The 20454-nt window shown below is 42.0% G+C and overlaps 1 protein-coding gene across 3 annotated transcripts in view; it reads right to left on the bottom strand.

Annotated features, from left to right (window-relative positions):
* Positions 1 to 20454, bottom strand: part of PCCA (propionyl-CoA carboxylase subunit alpha) — a 394384-nt gene that overhangs the window by 61056 nt on the left and 312874 nt on the right. For all 3 annotated transcript variants that reach the window (XM_032314393.1, XM_032314394.1, XM_032314396.1), the window contains one exon: positions 12815 to 12868. In XM_032314393.1, coding sequence (XP_032170284.1) covers positions 12815 to 12868 — 54 coding nt within the window. The remainder of the gene's footprint in view (positions 1 to 12814; positions 12869 to 20454) is intronic.

Here is a 20454-nt window from a genome sequence, read left to right on the forward strand (position 1 = left end):
GAATGTATATACTAATCAACTCAAATAATCAATATCCTCTCATTGTCATAAGAAATATCCAGAATATCACTCTTACACTTGACTCATTAACACCAGTAATTTAATGTGTTTTGGGTATCCATTTCCTAAACTAGAAACTAATTCTAACATGAAGTGTCAAAATGGATTCTAAATCCTACTCCTGATGTATTTTCAACTATTTATACAAATGCAGATCTGTAAGTCTCACCTGGGACCTAGGGGATAAGCTTTGCTGAGAAAGGAGCCTAGAAATTTGCGTTTTTAGCAAGCTTTCCTTAGCGATTCTTACACATGCTCAAGTTTGACAACCACTGACAGACTTTGATTTTATGAGAAAAGAGTTGCTGTTCCCAAATCATTCTCACCATAAGTTAAATAGCAATGATCAAATAATTTATAAATAAGGAATAAGTTATAAATATGGAATCAGCAACACAGCACTACGCCTCAGTGGCCTTAGAGGGCCTACCCCAAACAGCATCCCTTCCAAGTGAGGCCAGTCTAAGACAGAAAGCCCTTGAGCACCATCATAAAATAATGATGTATCAGAAGTATTTTGTCTTCAAAACTCCAGATTTCCCCAGTCAAGACTGTCTGTGGTAAACATCCGTACTCTTCAAGGAAGTGGATGTTCTTAAGCATCTGGCCGCCACAGGTGCAGGTTTAAATACGTGCCTTATATCTAGCATTGAATGACAACTGGTATATTATCTGTGAGAGGCGAACAGTCACAACCTTAAGAACAATAGTTAGACTTTCCATATAAAAGAGAAATATTTTTCTTCTGCAGACTGAGCACCAGTATGATCTCAATGGACAGTAGAAATTCAGATGCTAGCATGTCTCCAGGTAAACATGAAAAAGAAAGGAAAAACTGCAAGGCAAAATGAAGTGAATGGAGAGTGTATTAAATGGGGGGGGCTATAATAGTAGTTGAGCTACTATATGTCAAACACCTAGAAATACTTTCTTCTTCAACCCTCAGCACTCCCATTAAAATATATGTCCTGCTGATAAAAAAAATACTGAGGACCAGAGAGGTTAAGTAATTTGCTCAAATTCACAAAGGGTTGGTAAGCAGGAGATTCAGACTCAGGGAATCAAGATTTATTTAATAGCATTCTGTCCCTTATCCCAGCCCACCCCAATATCCCCTAATATCCTGGTAGTGGTTTTGGGAAGTTTCTTGTGAACATGTAACTCAGTAATAGCAAATATTTTTAAATGACTTTCAGAGTGTTATGTGCCTTTAAGATGAAGTCTAAGCTGCTGTATAGCTTACTTTTCTTAGAAAGTGAATGGAATCGAATAAGCATACTAAAACCCTAAAGCATCATACAAACATGTAAGGCGTGATGTTATTCATTAAAATTAATTTTATTTAAAAAAATAAAAAATTTAAAAATTAAATTAATTTTATTTTAAGGATCTCTGGCAGATGGCAGCAGGATTTTGAGATACTTTCAAATACTTAGTGACACCCTAGGATACTGTGCAATCATGACTGAGGTTACTAAACTAAAACTAAACTGGTTTCTAATAGCCAAATATGATATAAATGATTTGGACAATAGGTAGTGTCATTTTAAGAATATTAGAGAGACTCAGAACCTCCTTCTCAGATGTGGACATTTCCCGGGGGTCGAATCTGGGCCTTTCCTCTCTGTCTTCATCATCCCACCCCCCTGGGCTATCTCAGCCCCCGCAGGCCTCAGATCTCACGTCTACTTGCTGACCATGTTCCAAGTTACATGCTCGTGCTTAATCATCTTCCTCATCTCGGGACTCGAAATGTCCTGACATCAGTGATGTCTCCTCACACAGTCAAAAATCCAACTCATCACCTATCCCACCTTTTCTCTGGTATAATTCTCCTCCTCTTCCTGTTTTTCTCCCTCAGGCTGAATCAGTTACCACATCTGGAAATCTCAGAACCAGCTTCAACTCTGCCTGACACATAGAACTGGATCGCAGGTCCTCCTAGAGGCTCTCAAAGCCACCCTCTTCTTCATTTGCTCCCACCAGTTCCCTTTAAAATCAGCACAAAACAAACCACACCTCTCTTCTTTTATATCCTTCCAAGTCTAGAGAATAAGGTCCCATCTCCCTGGCATGGCCCCGCATGACCTAGCTTCCGCCATTCTAGCCGCACCTGCCACCCTTGAGCAGGTAATCCTTAAACATCTGGGCACCCTCAAAGCCTCCGTGCCTTCATTTATTTTATTTCCTTTGCTTTCTCTACTTTCATCACAGAGCACAGCTTCCGGACATACGGTCTCAGTCTTTGTATCAGAAAAAGGAAGCTTCTAGATGTACGCTTTCCTCTGCTACTCTCAGCCTGTATGTGACCCATCTTGGCACTTAATGTGTACCTATGATGCCGGTCTGCATTTACCTGGAGCCAGCACACTGCTTAAGGGCAGAGACCAAATCACATTCATCCAGGACACTTCCTAGCACACAGTACAACAGGCAGTGTGTGATTTCTTTAAAAGTTTTGTGCAGGGCGCCTGGGTGGCTCAGTGGGTTAAGCCGCTGCCTTCGGCTCAGGTCATGATCTCAGGGTCCTGGGATCGAGTCCCACACCGGGCTCTCTGCTCAGCAGGGAGCCTGCTTCCCTCTCTCTCTCTCTGCCTGCCTCTCCATCTACTTGTGATTTCTCTCTGTCAAATAAATAATAAATAAAATCTTTAAAAAAAATAAAGTTTTGTGCAAAGTGCATAACATAATGGGATATTAATAATTGCACTTTACTATTATATACAGCATGCCAGTTTGAAAGGCTGGAAAAGTAAAACTCAGTTACCTCCCAAAGGTTTGTTCTTGGGTTGGTCACATGGTATGGAGAACACGTGTCTCCATGAAAACAATGTTCAAGAGTAAGATTACATTTAAATGCCATTTCCTAAAATCTTATTTTAGGGACATTTTGGCTGGAAGTTTGCATATGTGGGGAAAAGGCAAGATAGAATGCTAAAGAAATACTTTTCCGTAGTATGTAAAATGTATCTAAGGAACACAGAGACTTGTGGGACATATGGGCGACTCAGTGGGGTAAGGGTCCAAACACAATTTCAGCTCAGGTCACGGTCTCAGCCCCAAGTCAGGCTCTGCACTGGGCGTGGAGCCTGCTTAAGATTATCCCTCTTCTCTGCCCCTCCAATGCCTCTGTCTCTCCATCTCTTAAAAAAAAAAAAAAAAAAAAAAAAGAGAGGCGCTTGGGTGGCTCAGTGGGTTAAGCTTCTGCCTTCGGCTCAGGTCATGATCTCAGGGTCCTGGGATAAAGCCCCTCATTGGGCTCTCTGCTCAGCAGGGAGCCTGTTTTCCTCCCTCTCTCTGCCTGTTTCTCTGCCTACTTGTGACCTTTGTCTGTTATATAAATAAATAAAATCTTTAAAAAAAAAAAAAAAAGAAAGAAAGAAAGAAAAAAGAAAAGAACGAAAAAAGAACAGAGAGACTGACTCATCAACCCCCTACAGAATGTCTGCTCCGTGGCCTCCACCTGATGCCTATGGCTGGACAGGAAAAGGATCAGGAATAAAGAGAACGTGACCCAGTGCAGGTGGAGCCCTGTGTAGATGGGACGGAAGTGGCCCTCTGATGAAGGCTCTGGGGTTTTATGCCAGACACTTCCCATCTCCCCCCAGTTTTCCCCATCCAAGGAAATCGGGAGCGGTGCAGCTGGGCAGGGGAGCAAATCCCATGGGGGCGATTCCGTCAAGCGGTGGGCACAAGTGAAAAGCCCAAGCCAGTGTGCTTGGGGTGGCTGCAAATGTAGGCTGGGACACGGACAACATGTCAGAAACCCCAATAAGTCATCATTCACTCCCCTAAGCCCACTAATACATATCAGAGAAAGGGATGGGCTACAGAAGGGAGACTCAGGCAGATGGAGATTACAGGAGTCGGCCGCGATCTAAACAGAGGGCCTGCTTCCGAAGTCGTAAGGGATACAAGACTGAACAAATTCCCTGGAAGTTTATTTTTGGAAGACAATAATAGCCCCAAACTGCATGACATCATTTCCTTCTCAAGAGTACAGATGCAGAAAAACAGTAACACACACAGTTCTTTTCATTTTCCAATTATTTGGAGTTCAAACAAATGGGAGTTTACTCTATCAAAATTCCATATCCATATGTGAGTTTTCAGAAGATGGAGAACTTTCGGATGATGTTTCTACATCTATAAATATGAATAATGCAGACTCTGGATCCTATGTTATCAGATGACAAGATACAGCCTAAGCTTCAGCTCGTGCTAATTAAACGAATCAATTAAGAGACTACAGTTGCAACTGTGTAGCTGCTGTTCTATAGTAGCAATAACAACCCCGCAGGGAGGTCTTTTACTACATTAAAATGCTGTCCTCCACAACTCCATCTGATATTATTAGAAACAGTTATTTGTGTCTTGCTGTCATATTAGTAGCAAAGGCAAATTATGGAAATATGCAGACCAGAATGGTCCCAGTATGAGATCAGGTTGGGTTTTCAGCCTCCAAGGGAACAATTGCTGAAATTCCAAAGTTCCCCAAAGTTCTTTAATGGAACTGATAAATCTATCAGCACAGCATCCATTTAGAAACTAGGTAAGGGTCACATATTTACATACTTTCCTGCTAAGCTGATACAATTCAACGAGACGAATTATCATATTAAGTTTACCCTCCTGAGTTAAACTGATGGAGTTCAAAATTGTTTTCGATGGTTGTCATTAATCGCTGTTACTTCGTAAACGCTTACTTTGAAATCTAATTGTGCTGGCGTATCAAGGGTCATATTAATAGCATTCTTAATGGTAAATCTTTGTAAAACATGTTTATTCTACTGATATTATCACTCAAGCTTTCAAGGCTAATAAGAAATAAAGTATATTTATTATCAATAAAAACTTAATTTAAAATGTACAATTTGAGATTTAAATTAGCTTTAAGAACTTCAGCATGATTTGGTTTCATTAAGATCTCTGGCTAAGCTTCAAAGACATATAATTTGATAGTTCCTCAAGAGTCCTTGGGCAAATGCCAATAGCACAGCTATGAAGAAGCTCTTTATTGTACTCTAAGCTTATTTTCGCTTTGGGGTAATATGCATTGTTTTCACAAGAAAAAAAAATAGTCTTGGTGAGATACGTTTAATATTATAGTACTTAAAAAATAATGGTACTTTAGAAATTAAACATAAACAATAATTACAAAACAAAACTTTGGAATAAAATGGTAACTTCTGCATGAAAAGCAATTAAGAAAATATTCATCCTAATGGTAAAGCAAAGTTCAAGGGGCGCGTGGGTGGCTTGTCGGGTTGGCGTCTGCCTTCAGCTCAGGTCATGATCTCAGGGTCCTGGGATCAGGTCCCATATCGGGCTCTCTGCTCAGCGGAGAGCCTACGTGTCCCTCTTCCTCTGCCTGCCCCTCTGCCTACTTTGCTCTCTCTCTCTCTGTCAAATAAGTAAAATCTTTTTAAAAAAATAAAGCATGGTTCAAGTAAGTAATTCCAGTTAAGTAAAACACTGACTTCCTCCATTTCTTTGTGAGCTTATGCTATCTGATGGACACAAATTCACAGCTTCATCAAAAACATGCAAATAAAACAAAACTCAGACAACTTACAATTTTTAATAGGTACATATATCTTAGAAAAAATCTGGGATATGTAGCTTAGCAAATATACTGGCATATATGGTGTCTATTATGGATTATATGTTTGTGTCCCCCACCTAAGCTTGAACAACCCCCAATATGATGTTATTTGGATGTGAGTAGTTTGGGAGGTAGCTGGGTTTAGATGAGGTCGAGAAAGAGGGGTGCTCGTGATGGGATCAGTGTCTTATAAAAGAGAAGAAAGATGAACCACTATGTGGTACACCTGAAACTAATGTAACACTATGTTAATTAACTGGAATTAAAATGGAAGCTTTAAAAAAATAAAAAATAAAAGAGGACATTGCCATGTGAGGACACAGCTCTCAGGTGGCCACCTTCAAGCCAGGAGGACAGCCCTCACCAGGAACCAAATCTGCTGGCACCTTGATCTCGAACTTATCAGCCTCTAGAACTGTTAGAAATAAACGCCTGCTATTTAAACCACCCAGTCTTTGGTATTTTGTCAGAACCGCCTGAACTAAAATACTCGTCCTTAGCAGTTATGGCAAAAACCAGACCGCACAGTAAAGTGATCTGTTTTTAAGGCGCTCTGATGGTGAACAGCTCTACCTGCAAGTCACAGAGGCCTGGTTTTGCATCCTGTTTCCACCAGTTCTCAGCACAGAACAGTCATTTAAACTGCCAAGGCTCACTCTGTCTTCTGAAAGTGAGGCATGCCCTTTATCGGTGTTTCTGCATGTTTGAGAGCGGGGCAGAGGTGATGGGAACAGGGAAGAAAATCCTTGGGAAAACAGACGGCAGTACGCAAGTCAGATATTAATAAGGAATGATGCTCTGTTTATAAAATATACTTTCAGATAAATACCTGAGTTGGTTTACAAATTTTCCTACATGACAAATACGCTTTCATGCCCATCTATGTAGAGCGTACACTGGGTTGAACACTGCCATCCAAAAATTCATGTCCAACTGGTATTTTGGAATGTGACCTCATTTGTGAAGAGGGTCTCCGCCAATGTAATTAGCTAAGAAGAGGTCTTACTACATACGGGTGCGGAGATTTCCAGCGACGGGTGTGCTCAGATTTCTCCGACTGAATATACACAGACCTGGCGAAGAAAGCCATGTGAGGACAGGAGGAGAGATGGGAAAGATGAAGTTACAAGCCATAAAACAGCAGCCAGTGCCCCAAAGACCAGAAGCTGGGCGAGACACATGAAGCCGATTCTCTGGGAGCATCTCCAGGAGGAGCCAAGCCTGCCCACACCCTGATTTCAGACGTCTCATCTCCTAAACTCTCAGAACACGATTCTGTTGTTTGAAGCCAACCAGTTCTTTGTGGTGGCACCCTAGGAAACAAATACAGTCCTATATCCTACTTTTGGGGCACAGTAATGAAACTGATAGCTACTAAAGGTTAAAATGTGGATGATCTGAATTCGTACCTACAGCCAAGTCCAGTACGCTCCTCTAAATCACAGAGGCACAAATTTCCTCAGTGCCTCCTACTAATTCAGAAGAGTTTGCTTTTCATTATATAAAAATACTGCTAAACAATTTTTTAAAAGAGTTTTTTTGAGAGAGAGAGAGAGAGCGAGCATGAGCAGGGGGGAGGCGCTGAGGAGCCTGACATCAGACCCGATGCCAGGACCCTGGGATCATGACCTGATGGGTGTTAGGATAAGCTAGGTTAGGCTTTAAAAATAACACTGAAATCACATTCCAGTACAGTGCCCAGGCTCCAGCCTTCCCCAGGGACCCATGCTACTAGGGACTCAACAAGCAGGCAAATAGGTCCGGGGACCTAGGGAGCTCACTCCTGCTCTTGGCTGTCCCTGACCAGAAGTGCAAGACATCACTGTAAGGAAACAATTCTCCATAGGTCTCTCATGCTTCTCTTCTACTTCTCGTGAGCACGGCACTGACTATCCTTCATTCTGGACTATTTTTTCAAGGCTGTTTGCTATACAAAGACAAAGACAGTGTCTCCCTCAGAACAAAGGAAAGGCATGCTCACTGCCCATACAGAAGCTCGGGGGTCTCTGAACTAGACTCAGGTTCCTCTACCATACCACAACCCACTGTGTGAGCAGGTGTCCTCCCGCCCTCCTCACGCCACCGTGTGGGAACCGGAGCTCAGGAAAATGATGCAAAAATAATGCTATCCTGGCTACCGCTACTGTTGTAATAAACCATCCTTCATTTCTGACCCCGGAGTCTTGTCTCTTCTACCAGCATCCATGACTATAGGGGGCTGTCAGCTCCAAGTAGGGTAAAATCTCAGACCCTCCACAGTTTTGTTTTGTTTTGTTTTGTTTTGTTTAAGATTGATTTTATTTATTTATTTATTTATTTATTTATTTATTTATTTATATTTATTTGATAGAGAGATCACAAGCAGGCAGAGAGGCAGACAGAGAGAGAGAGGGAAGCAGGCTCCCCGCTGAGCAGAGAGCCCGATGCGGGGCTCGATCCCAGGACCCTGAGATCATGACCTGAGCTGAAGGCAGAGGCTTAACCCACTGAGCCACCCAGGCGCCCCTTATTTATTTATTTGACAGAAAGAAAGAGAACACATAGGCAGAGAGGCAGGCCGGGGAGTGAGGGGAGGCAGGCTCCCTGCTGAGTAGAGATCCCTATGCAGGGCTCCATCCCAGGAGCCTGAGCCAAAGGCAGAGGCTTAACCCACTGAGCCACCCAGGTGCCCCAACCCTCCACAGTTCACTTCCATTCACAACTCCTGGTTGGAGCTACTCATGTGGTCTGATGCAATCCACGGTGCCTTATTAAAAATGCAAATGACATAAAGAGACTAAACTCATGCATGTACCCAGTCTCACTGCACAGAATGAGGAACAGACTAAATGCAGAAAAAATATGTTCTACTTCCTTAATGGTGAGGAGGTTAATTAAAACCACAATGAGGACACTACTGACGGCAAATATGAACAAGTCTGATGACAGCAGGTACTGGTGAGAATGTGGAACCAAGTGAACTCATTCGCCGCATACTCGATGCTCATCGGCCCTACCGAATCTCTGGCACATATGCAATCAGGATCATGTGCTCGTGGGCATAAATGTTTAGGGCAGCATGGAGTTAGAGCCAAGACTCTAGAGACCACCGGGGGGGCCATCAACAGTGGAGGGGACCTCACCCACACCACGGAGCCAAATGACCAAGTCATACGCGACTACTGAATATACTCCCATGCATTATCAAGCTTAAAAGCATGCAAAGCTTAATTGTTAATATTTAAGGATGCATTTATGTGGGAAAATTTTACAGAAAAGGAGTTTTAAAAATTAGGAAGATGTTCTCTGTGAAGGGGGGAGAAAGAATATCTGACAGGATTAAGAAGGAGCACATAGTAAACCTCAAAGTTGATGACTTTTGTGTTTTTTTAGAAAAATTCTAGTGGGTATACAGGTCTTTATCATTACTCTTTGTGACTGACAAATATTTTATGTTATTTTACACATATTACAAATATGTAAAGTATATTTATAACATTTTATATCGTATTTAATATTTCTATATCTAATAAAATCTCATTTTATTTTTTTATTTTTTTTAAAGATTTTATTTATTTATTTGACAGAGAGAGACCACAAGTAGGCAGAGAGGCAGGCAGAGAGAGAGAGGAGGAAGCAGGCTCCCCGCAGAGCGGCGAGCCCGATGTGGGGCTCGATCCCAGGACCCTGAGATCATGACCTGAGCCGAAGGCAGAGGCTTCAACCCATTGAGCCACCCAGGCGCCCCTAAAATCTCATTTTAATAGGGATTTATTTTATTGGTAAATAAACAAATGGTAGTATTTAAAGTTCAAAGTGTGTAAAACTGAATTAAATTACTTATTTTGAAGTCTATACCTTCTCTGAATTGAAATAATAACATTGTTTAACTTTACGGATGCTACAGAAGTCCTTCTTAAAATTAAACTCCTCTTTGAACACTGAATGTCATATTTAACAATATTCAAAAGCCAACCCGTATGGAAAATTCTACAAGGATTCTCACAAAGACAAAGTGTTTGAGGAGTCGTTCCTTTATCACGTGACCTGCTAGTGCTCTTCCTGACCGCAAGCTCCGGAAACTGAACCTGCTTTCGAGAAGGAGGCTGGAAGCAGCACGCGCCCGCTGGAAATTACCGTGCATCCGCCCTCGCAGTCCCGCTGTCTCAAAACCTTTGCTTTCTCTCTTCCATACTGATCTATTATTGCTAAGAGAACACGCAGACAAATGCATTGTAACAAACCGCAGTGGCCATCCCAACCGCTGTGATGCAGAATTTTAGAGTACTTAGAAATGACTCTAAACTCTGACACTCCCTTTCTGTACAAGCTCCATAAACAATGTGGAAAAATCTTTGGGGTTTGTGAGCAAGGCACCTATGTCGGGCGGGGCTGGGGGAAGGGTATCAGCTATATAAACAGGTCTGTTTTTTATGAGTGTGTGTGTGTGTGTGTGTGTTTCCTACCATATTTTAGGGGCCTTGAAGTGGACGAAAAGAAAGAACAGAGAAATCGGAGCCCCCCTGTGTGCTCTGCCCACCAAACCAGCTGTGGACCCTTGGCAAACTGAGCTCTCTTTTCCGACGCACGTTCCTTGTCTCAGAAAGACGGATTCACTGCTAAGGGCCCTACGCTCTTCCTTTTCCCCGTTTGTTTCTGTGTTTGCTTTCTTCTTCCTTTTTAGGTCTGCTCCTTGGGGCCCATGCTTGCCAATGTCACCAATTCACTCGACAAGCATTCGCTGAGTGCCTGCGGGGCCCAAGGCCCGGTTCTGAGGTCGGGGCGAGAGCGGTGGACACACCAGGCGAGAGCCCTGGGCTCCCGGAGCTTAGTTCATTCAAGTGGGAAAGCCGGCCAAGAAACAAGTTTTTCAAAAAAGTAAAATGTGTCGAACAGGAAAGTATGTCAAATAGTGATAACCGCTGAAGAAAAAGAACAGAGTGGAGGAAAGGTGGTCCAACTTTCAAACGGTGTGGCCAGGAAGCCGTCCCTGGGGCGGTGGCTGTTGTGTAAAGGCTTGAAGAAAGCGACAGAAACTTCTGTGCAGGTGTCGGGGGTGGGGTGGGGGGGCAAACAGTCCTGGAGGAGGAAAGCCAGATGAGGAGCCCCTGCGGTGTGTGCCCGACATGTGTGAAGAAGAGTAACACGGCCGTGGACCTGACTGATAGTTTTAAAGGATCAAGTTTTAACAGCAGGCCACGGAGCAGGGGCAGAGCTGGGAAGACGGCTGCTGTATTTCAGACGAGCCATGAAGAAGGCTTTGGTCCGGCTGGGGGCAGTGGAAGTGGTAGAAGACAACACGGGCTTTTAGCTCGTGTAGCCATTTTCCAAGACAGGAAAAAACTACAAGAGAAACGCTTTGTTTTGTTTGTGGGTTCTGCCTGTGGAGAGAGCTCAGTTTTCAATATATGACATGGTGAACTCTATTGGAATCCAAGGAGAGAGTGAGACACACAGAAGTACCCACGACCTGTTGCATGAAAAGTTCTGTGATTCTGTTTCTAGAAGAACATGGGCACGCCACATTCTGTTTGGCTTTGCTTCATTGTGTGTTGCAGATACTGTGGGTTTTTGTTTTTTGTTTTTACAGATTGAAAGTTTGTGGCAAACCTGCACTGAGCAAACATGTCGGCGCCATTTTTCCAACAGCATTTGCTCACTTCCCGTCTCCGAATCACATTTTGGTTAATTCTTAGAATATTTCAAACTCTCATATTATGATTATACTTTATTATTACTGTATGGCTGTAACCTGTGTTCAGTGACTATAATTCATTGAAAGCTCAGATGATGATTAGCATTTTATAGCAATAGAGTATTTTTATTTTTTAACAGTTTGTTTGTTTATTTCTAGTACTCTCTACATCCAATGTGGAGCTCCTACTCACAACCCTGAAATCAAGAGTCACATGCTTCTCTGACTGAGCCAGCCAGGCACCCCTAGCAATACAGTGCTTTTAAATTAAGGTACGTGCACTGTGTTTTTAGACATAATGGTTTGCATACTTAAGAGACTATATTGTAGTGCAAACATTACTTTTTATATTCCCTGGAAACCAAAAAATTCATCTGATTCACTTTCCCACAACACAGGCATTCTTGCCATGGTCTGGAACCAAACTCACACTATCTCCAAGGTGTGCCCACATATCTATTGCTAATAATATGCTTCTAGAGGATGGGATGTGTATACTTCTGTGATGGTAAATTTTATGTGTCAACCTGGCTAGGCCACAGTATCCAGATTTTTGGCCAAACGTTATTCTAGATATTTGTATGAAGGTATTTTTCAGATTAACATTTAAATCAGCAGACCCTGGGTAAAGCAGATCACCCCCATGATCTGGGTGGGCATAATTCAATCAAATCAAGAAAAAAGACTGACCTCCCAAGCAAGAAAAAATACTGCAAGTACACGATCTTTGGACTTGAACTCCAACTACTTCCTGGTCTACTGTGCAGATTTTGGACTTGCCTCCTCTCCCCATCCCCAACCCCACAAACTTATCCTGCTGGTTCTCTTTCTTTGGAGAACCCTAATTTCTTAGGACATGCATTGAAATAATATTTAACATTTTAAATTTTAAAAAAGCAAGGAACAACTTATTGATCCGAAAAACAAAAATAACTATAAATCTCAGGGCAACACTTAAAATTTATGTAGCATTAGTCCAGTGCCTACGTATATACTACCATATATGCTGCAATACATAAACTGTGCGTGCCTTTATACATGTGTGAACCAGAAATGCACATATTAATGTGCTTCATATCGCAATGGCTACAAAATCACGACTCTTGTAATCTAAGCCACAGGCCCCTCCTCTGATATTCTCAATAAATTCATAGAGCAAGCCGAAATACCCAAAGTGAATTCCCAACCTGAACAAGGTACCCAAAAAACATAAACAGACATTTTACAGATTATAAATGATATACAGCAAATGAATACATGGAGAAATGTTCAAATCACATATGCAGTACACAGAGAAATGCTAAGTAAAACAATAAGGTGCCGTATTGTTTGATCATATCTCATTGGTGTGATTGGTAATAGCGAAATAAAACCATGATGAAGACAAGTTCAAATACAAGGGCTAAAGCTTGTTGGATGTTTTTTTTCCTCTGTAATTTCGTGAATACACAAAATAATAATCCTTTCATACTTACCACTGTACCAAGAAACTGAATGCTCATGTTTCCACCTGCTTCTCGAGAAAGGCACTGGAAAAAAAAAAAGAAGTGTATAATGAATTCACATCCACACAAAAATGTGTACATGAATGTTCATAGCATCATTATTCCTAATAGCCAAATAATCTAAATGTCCATTAACTGGTATATGGGTAAACGAAATCTTTTATATTCACACAATGGAATATTGTTCGGCCATAAAAAGGAAGGCAGTACTGATATGTGTGACAGCAGAAGGCCGCCACAAAGGACCACGTGTTATAGGACTCCACTGTACATAAAATGTCCAGAACGGCAAATCCAGAGAGACAGGAAGTAGATTAACACAGTCTGACGGTCCTATAAAGAAGACCCGCAGCTGCCCTACAGACTTCCCGGTCGTCACAACTTCCTGGGCTAGCACAGGCTGCCTAAGAACACACAAAATGTCACATCTTTTCATTAGCGTAGATTACTTTATACCACTTGTCAAGGAAAGGACTGAAGGAATTTCTTGATTCCCTAAGAAAATGAGGGTGGGGTGGCGGAGGGGAAGGGAAGGTGGAGCTTCACGGACCTCTCAACAACTAGGAGCAAAAGTCATGAAGATACACATAAACTCTGGCTGTCCTACTGAAAAAAGAAACATGCTCCTAACTCTCGAGCGGGGTGCCAAGCATCGGAGATTGCCAATGTCAAGTCTGGAACAGTAAGAAAGGGCAGCAGATTTTACAGATGCATTAGATAAAGCTATCCAGGAAAGAGAAGATGCCCTAAGGCTTCTTCAGACTGCTCAAGAAAAAGCGAAGACCTCATGCTTGGGTAAGAGACATCTTTGGAAGGATTATCTAGCACAAGTTCAAGAAGTCTATTCCTTAGTACCTAAGTAAGAGAGACAGTAAGAAATGATTCTTGGCCATGCTTTCCGTGGGGCATTCCATCTGACTGAGACTGGAGAAGCAAGCCCACATGAAAGCCAGTAAGTCTAAGGGGAGAAAGAAAAATTTCTTCAGGAAGAGGTTCCACAACTTTCTGAAGCCCAGAAGCCAAGTCCTATCCAGTAAGTCTGAACTCTTATTCTCTTATTCTTCTTGGATAATAGTCTCTATACAAAAGTAAGCGACTTCCTAAAGAACCTGTCTTTTCAATCAAATGATAATTTACTTATGGATCAGTTGAAGCACTGATAAAGCATGGGAGTGGTCGTGCTTTTAGCAAACTTTAAGAAAAACCAGGTATAAAGCACAGATCAAATTCCTTTTAGAAAGGAAGGGAGGGAAGAAGGGAGGAAAAAGAGAAGAAAGAAAAGGGAGGAAGGAAGAGTAGCTGCCTGCGGGACAAGGACTGGGAGGAAATGAGAAATGCCAGCTAATTAGTACGGGGTTTCTCTCCACGTTGGTGAGAATGTTCTGTTAGTTGACTGCGGAGATGGTTGCACAACTCTGGGAACAGAGTAAAAACACTGACTTGCACCCTTTGGGTGAACTGTGTGGTATGTGAATTCTATCTCAATAAACCTGTCATAAAAAGTTAGCATTTGTTTAAAATAACAAGAAGACACCACAATTCTTCAAAGACTACTGAAAACAGATATAACCTCTATATTATGCAAGTATTTGTAAATAGAAAAGCTCAAAGTGAATACAATATGACTTAAGCGTATCTTGCTTGATTTTTAGCTTGCTTTAAATAGATAACTAAAGAGTTCACTGGAAGTAAATTATACTTTTATTTTTCCCCAGATAATTCTCACACGTAAAATTGCTCTGTTCATTCTTAACCTGTTTTTCAAAATTCTTTCTTTCTGGGCTACTCAGAAAGGGTCCAACGGCTTCAAAGACTCCACAAAAAAAAAAAAAAAAAAAAAAATTAAGCAGTTCTAACTAAGTAGCTGTGGGCTTTTTTTTTTTTTTTTTTTTAAGTTCCCAGATGTAGCCGTGGAGGGAGGGCTTCCTGTCATTGACTATAACAGAAATATGCTAACTTTATTCCTTTTTTAAAAGAGTGCAGGTTTACCAACCCTAGTTTTAAGATCACTCAAGTCCTAGAACCCAGAGAAAATCTCTAGAATCCAGCTCAGCCCCCAGTTCCTTGATTGAGGGAAGTTAGATCAGTCAGAAGGAAAGTGGATTAATGCACCAAGACAAGAAGATGGTCACCTCACCCACAAGTCCTGCCCTGGTGACTCAGCACAACCGTAGTCTGACCAGCACACTCAGCGTGGTGTGTGTGGTATAGTGCAGAAATAAATGATAACTCAGTATGATATATCCATAGTACAAAATGTACAAAGTATTAATGGATAAGAGGCCAGACCAGCTAGATGCCCAGAAAGGTTAAGGAAGGCTTACAGATACACAGTAGAGCTGGGTACTAAAAAATGAGCAGACATTCTCCAAAAGGGAAATAAATGAAACACTTTTGGTCAGATGGGCCAGTGTATGCAAATTTCAGCTGAAGAAAAAGCATGGTGAGCTTAAGGTGTGGTGAATCATCTCACACGGCCAGAGATCAGTTTGGTTAATAGAGTGAAGGGGCAGGAAAGGAAAACTGAGAAGAATTACAGAGCCAGGTCCCATCTTGCACAGAGTTCACACTTAATCAGGTTCTTATACTTAAAAACTGGGGAGTAACACGGTTGTTTTAGAAAGACTGATGGTCTGATGTAAGGTTGAGGATATAAAGGAATGGGGTTTGGGGAGCTGGACTGGGAAACCAAGGAAAATGCAGCAGGTGGCAATCACTTGGGGGGTGGGGGGAGGGGGGCTCAAAGGCTAGATAGAGGTGAACCCAAAAGCAGAACTAAGCCTGTTTCGTTCACAGAAACTTAGAATTTGGAGGGCAAATGGATCTCAAAATCTACATTTTGTTTTACTTATGAGGAAATTAAAGATGCAGCGATATAAAAGTAATTTGCCTACATTGCAACAGAAGAAGAATGCTGACCCCAGCAGTTGTGCAGGGTTGGGACAGCTCTGCTGTGCACGATGGAGTATCACCACAATCTCAGACCCGATCAGCACTTAGGGTTGAGCTCTTTTAAGGGCAGGGACCATTTCTTCCACTTCCTCCTTAATCCCAACAGCATGCAGGTCAGTGCCACAGAAATGAAAACAAAAAATCAATCTTCAAGAATTCTGAAATTTTTCCATACTATGAAAGACCAGAGTGACCTACATATCCCTCAATCTGCGACCATCTTGTGGAAGTTTTGCTGGGAGAGTTCAAGGTGTGGCTGTCAAAAAATTAGGGAAAGTGCTGTAGAATGACGCAGACTGAGGACAGGTAGTCCAATGATCCACTGACCTCCTTGGGGCTTATATTTTAAGAGCAGTGAGGAAAATACTCAGTGAAAGCATCGCCATTACTATAAACTTGCGACTCAAACCAGCAGCAGTTAAATCTTCCTCCCTCAGAAGCCTGAGGCACAGATCCAGAATCCTGTCCATATTTACCAGAACAGAATCAGTACAATTAATCACTTCTATCATGCAGCAACACACTTAATCATAACAGCTGTTCAGAGTGAGAAATTTTCTGATTGAAAGTGTGGCTGTTGGATTCTGGGAAGATGGCGGCGGTGGCAGAGTTTCTGAATCTTCCACAGAAACACTGAGGAGGCCCGGGGTAACAAACATCCCTAGTCCCCCAAATGTTGTCTACAAATACCACTTCCCACTTCCTACTTCAAGAAATCAAGGTTTCTCGGCAGAATGGCTGATCCTGGGTTTGGGGTAGAAATGAGGCTGCTGTATCTTGTCACACCAGAAAGCAGCGGAGCTATCAAAGACTGGGGCCACGTTAGAAGGACTGAAAAAATTCCCTGGCCAGAGCTGGCCAAGTCTGACCATCAATAAGGATTATAGCTGCGTGGACTGAAGCAGACCAGGTATGTTTGATCCCATGAGTTCAAAATGGATACCAGAAACAAAAACAAAACACCCTCATTTAGTCACTTTTGGAGAATAATAGGGAACCAACTCTCTGGAAATTGCAAAGTCAAGAGAAAGGGTCCAGCATTTATCTTTTCTATGAAAACTGTAGTCCTGGAAAACCTAAGAAGGTGTTGAGATAGAGTTCCTCTTAAAAGAACGAATCCTGGGGGTGCCTGGGTGGCTCAGTGGGTTAAAGCCTCTGCCTTCAGCTCAGGTCATGATCCCAGGGTCCTGGGATCGAGCCCCACATCGGGCTCTTTGCTCTGCAGGGAGCCTGCTTCCTCCTCTTTCTGCCTCTCTGCCTACTTGTGATCTGTCAAATAAACAAATAAAATCTTTTAAAAAAAAAAAATGAATGAATCCTGGTAAATGAACAAAAAATGACAATATTGGAACATCATTGTTTTGTAAACCTTGATGAATTTATTGACCGAAGCCTGAGCATCAAGGGAGTGGCGACCAGACAGTGTCTCTTACAGAGGCACGACTCAGTTTCGACTCAGTTTCGCTGAAGATAATGGCACCCAAATCTGATTATACCTCTAGGTCTACCTATCAATTTATAGAAATCAAAGGATGGAGGACATGTTAAGCCACACCACTGGGATGCAATCAGCTCAGTTCTGACTGTGGAAAACCGTGCAGGACAAAGGATCCCATTCCTTCAACAAATAAAATGCAAAGAATAAAAAAGAAAGTTCCATAGTCATTTCCCTCCAGCTACTGTCCCCTTTACCCTTCACAGCCAGACTCCTTAAAAAGTTGTCTCTCTCCATGGTCTCTCTGTTGCCCCTTTCCATTCTCCTTTGAACCTGTTGCCATGTGTTTTCCCCCACTGGCTGTAGGCCTTCTCATCAAGATCACGTATGATTTCCACATTACCTTACCTATCAGTAGTGGGCTTTGTCCTCATCTTCTCCAGCAATGTTATGCTATGAACTGCCAATGATTCGCTTTCCCAAACACAATTCTTTCACCGACTTCAAGGATATCCATGTCCCTGGTTTTGATCCTGCCTCCCTGCCAGTTCTTTCTTAGCCTTCTCTGTCTCCTCATTCAATATCTACCTGCAGAAACTGAATGAGCTCCAGGAAGCCCAGTCCTCAGCTCTCTCCTTTCCGGTCTACTTTCTTTCCTTGTGTCATCTCACCACATGCATGCTTCCCCTCAGTCCCCACGCCCATCTTAAAATAAATCAACTGCTCTGAAGCATGACTTAGGTACAAAAGACTGCATTCCATTTAAAGTACAGAATTAAATGACTTTCTCAATTTTAAGAAATCACCTCCACAATCAACATGCAGAACATCACCACCCCCTCCAGTAGGTTCTTCCTGCCCTTTCACAGTCCAATCTTCATCAATGCCCCCAGGCAACCACTGATGTGCTCTCTAAAATGAGTTCATTTTAGTTATTTAGTTTAAAATTCCTTAGCATCTTTGCCAATAATCGACTGACCACCTGTTTCTAGCTCTACTTCTATACTTCATTCTGTTCTACGTATCTCTCTACCAATACCATATTGTCCTGACGCTGCTGTTTCATAATTATTCTTGGAATCAGGCCGTATAATTCTTCCAACTTTTTGTTTCTTTTTTAAAATTGCTTGGCTCCTGTGATTTTTTCAACTAATAGATTTTTGGGGGGTGTGGTAAAAAACACAACACAGTTTACCATTTTAACCATTCATAAGTACACAGTTCAGTGTGTAAGGTATATTTATTTTGTCGTGCAGCAGACCTTCAGAACCTTCTCATTTTGAAAATCTGAAATTTGGTACCCACTAAATAACTGTCCCTTTGTCCCTCCCAACAGACCCTGGTAACCACCATTCTACCTTCTGTTTCAAGGAATCTGACTGCTTTAGGTGCCTCATACAAGTGGACACATAACAGTAATTGTCGTTTGTTGTCTGCGCTCAGCACGTCTTCATGGTTTAACCATGTGACAGGATTTCTTTCTCTTTTTGGCTGAGTATTATCCCAGTGTATGTATATACTATATTTTGCTTATCCATTAATCTGCGATGGACATTTTAGTTACTTTGACCTCCTAGCTATTCAAAACAATGTTGCAATCAACTGGGGTGTTCAAATAACTCTTTTAAGACCTGCTTTCAAGGGGCACCTGGGTGGCTCAGTGGGTTAAGCCTCTGCCTTTGGCTCAGGTCATGATCCCAGGGTCCTGGGATCAAGCCCCGAATTGGGCTCTCTGCCCAGCAGGGAGCCTGCTTCCTCTTCTCTCTCTGCTTACCTCTCTGACTACTTGTGATCGTTCTCTCTCTGTCAAATAAATAAATAAAATATTAAAAAAAAAAAAAAAGACCTGCTTTCAATTCTCTCCAATATAGACCTAGAAGTGAGACTGCTGTACCACTAAGTACTAATTTTTAAATTTTCTGAAGACCCCTCATACTAGTCTCCATTCAAGTTGTACCATTTCACAATTCTACCAACACTGCACAAGCATTCCACTCTCTCCATGTTCTCACCAACACTTGTTATTTTCTGGGGGTTTTTTTGGAGGAGGGGGTTGTAGCCATTCTAAAGGATGTGGAATGTTGCCTCATTGTCATTTTGATTTATACTCCTATGATGATGAGTAATGTTGAGCAAATTACTGTTATGTTTATTGCCTGTATATCACCATTGGATAAAAGACCATTTAAGTCCTTTGTTCAATTTAAAATCAGGTTAATTTGGGGGGCACCTGGGTCACTCAGTCAGTTAAGCTTATGACTCTTGATTTTTCAGACTCTTATTTCAGCTTGGGTCATGATCTCAGGGTCCTGGGACTGAGCCCCAGGTCGGGGCTCCTCACTCAGAAGGGACTCTGCTGGGGCTTCTCTTTCCCTCTCCCTCTGGCCTTCCCTGTCCCTGCTCACACACCCTCTCTCTAAAATAAATAAATAAATCTTATTTTTACAAAGATTTAATTTATTCATTTGAGAGAGAGCACGCGTGCGCACACACATGTGCAGAAGTGGTGGGGAGGGGTAGAGAAAGAGAGAGAAGCACACTCCTCACTAAGCAGGGAGCCCAATGGCTCTATTCAAGGACCCCAGGATCATGACCTGAGCCAAAGGCAGATCCTTAAACATCTGGGCCACCCAAGCGTCCCTAAATAAATCAATCTTTATAAATAGATAGGTACGTAGGTAGGTAGATAAGGTTCGTCTTCTTGTTAAGTTGTAGTTCTTTATAAATTCTGGATATTAACCCCTGTACAGATACAGGATTTGCAAATTTTTTCTCCCATTCACTCTGTTGTTCATGACCTCTGATGCACAGACATTTTGAAGTCTGATGTAGTTCCATCTGTCTCTTTCCTTTGTTGCCTAGGACTTTGGTGTTGTATCCAAGAAATCATTCCTAAGTCCACTGTCAAGAAGCTTTTGGCCTCCACCTTCTTCTGTAAGTTTTATGGTTTTAGATGTAACATTTAGGTCTTTAATCCACTTAAGTACATCTTTATGTATGGTGTAAGTTCCTTTTATATGTGGCAGATCCATGTTTTGAGAGAAAATCTACAGGCTTATGACTATGGGATGTATGTTTGCAATTCCCATTTGCCCTATGAGTTCAAGACTCACAGAGACGACTGTTAGCTGGACCTCGACACGTGGGTATCTAATGTGCATATTAAACCTATAAAGTCCAAACAGAACTACTGATTTGCCTCCCCAACCCTGATCCTCTGCTA

This window comes from Mustela erminea, chromosome 15 (genome assembly GCF_009829155.1).
Source record: "Mustela erminea isolate mMusErm1 chromosome 15, mMusErm1.Pri, whole genome shotgun sequence".
Taxonomy (NCBI): Eukaryota; Metazoa; Chordata; class Mammalia; order Carnivora; family Mustelidae; genus Mustela; species Mustela erminea.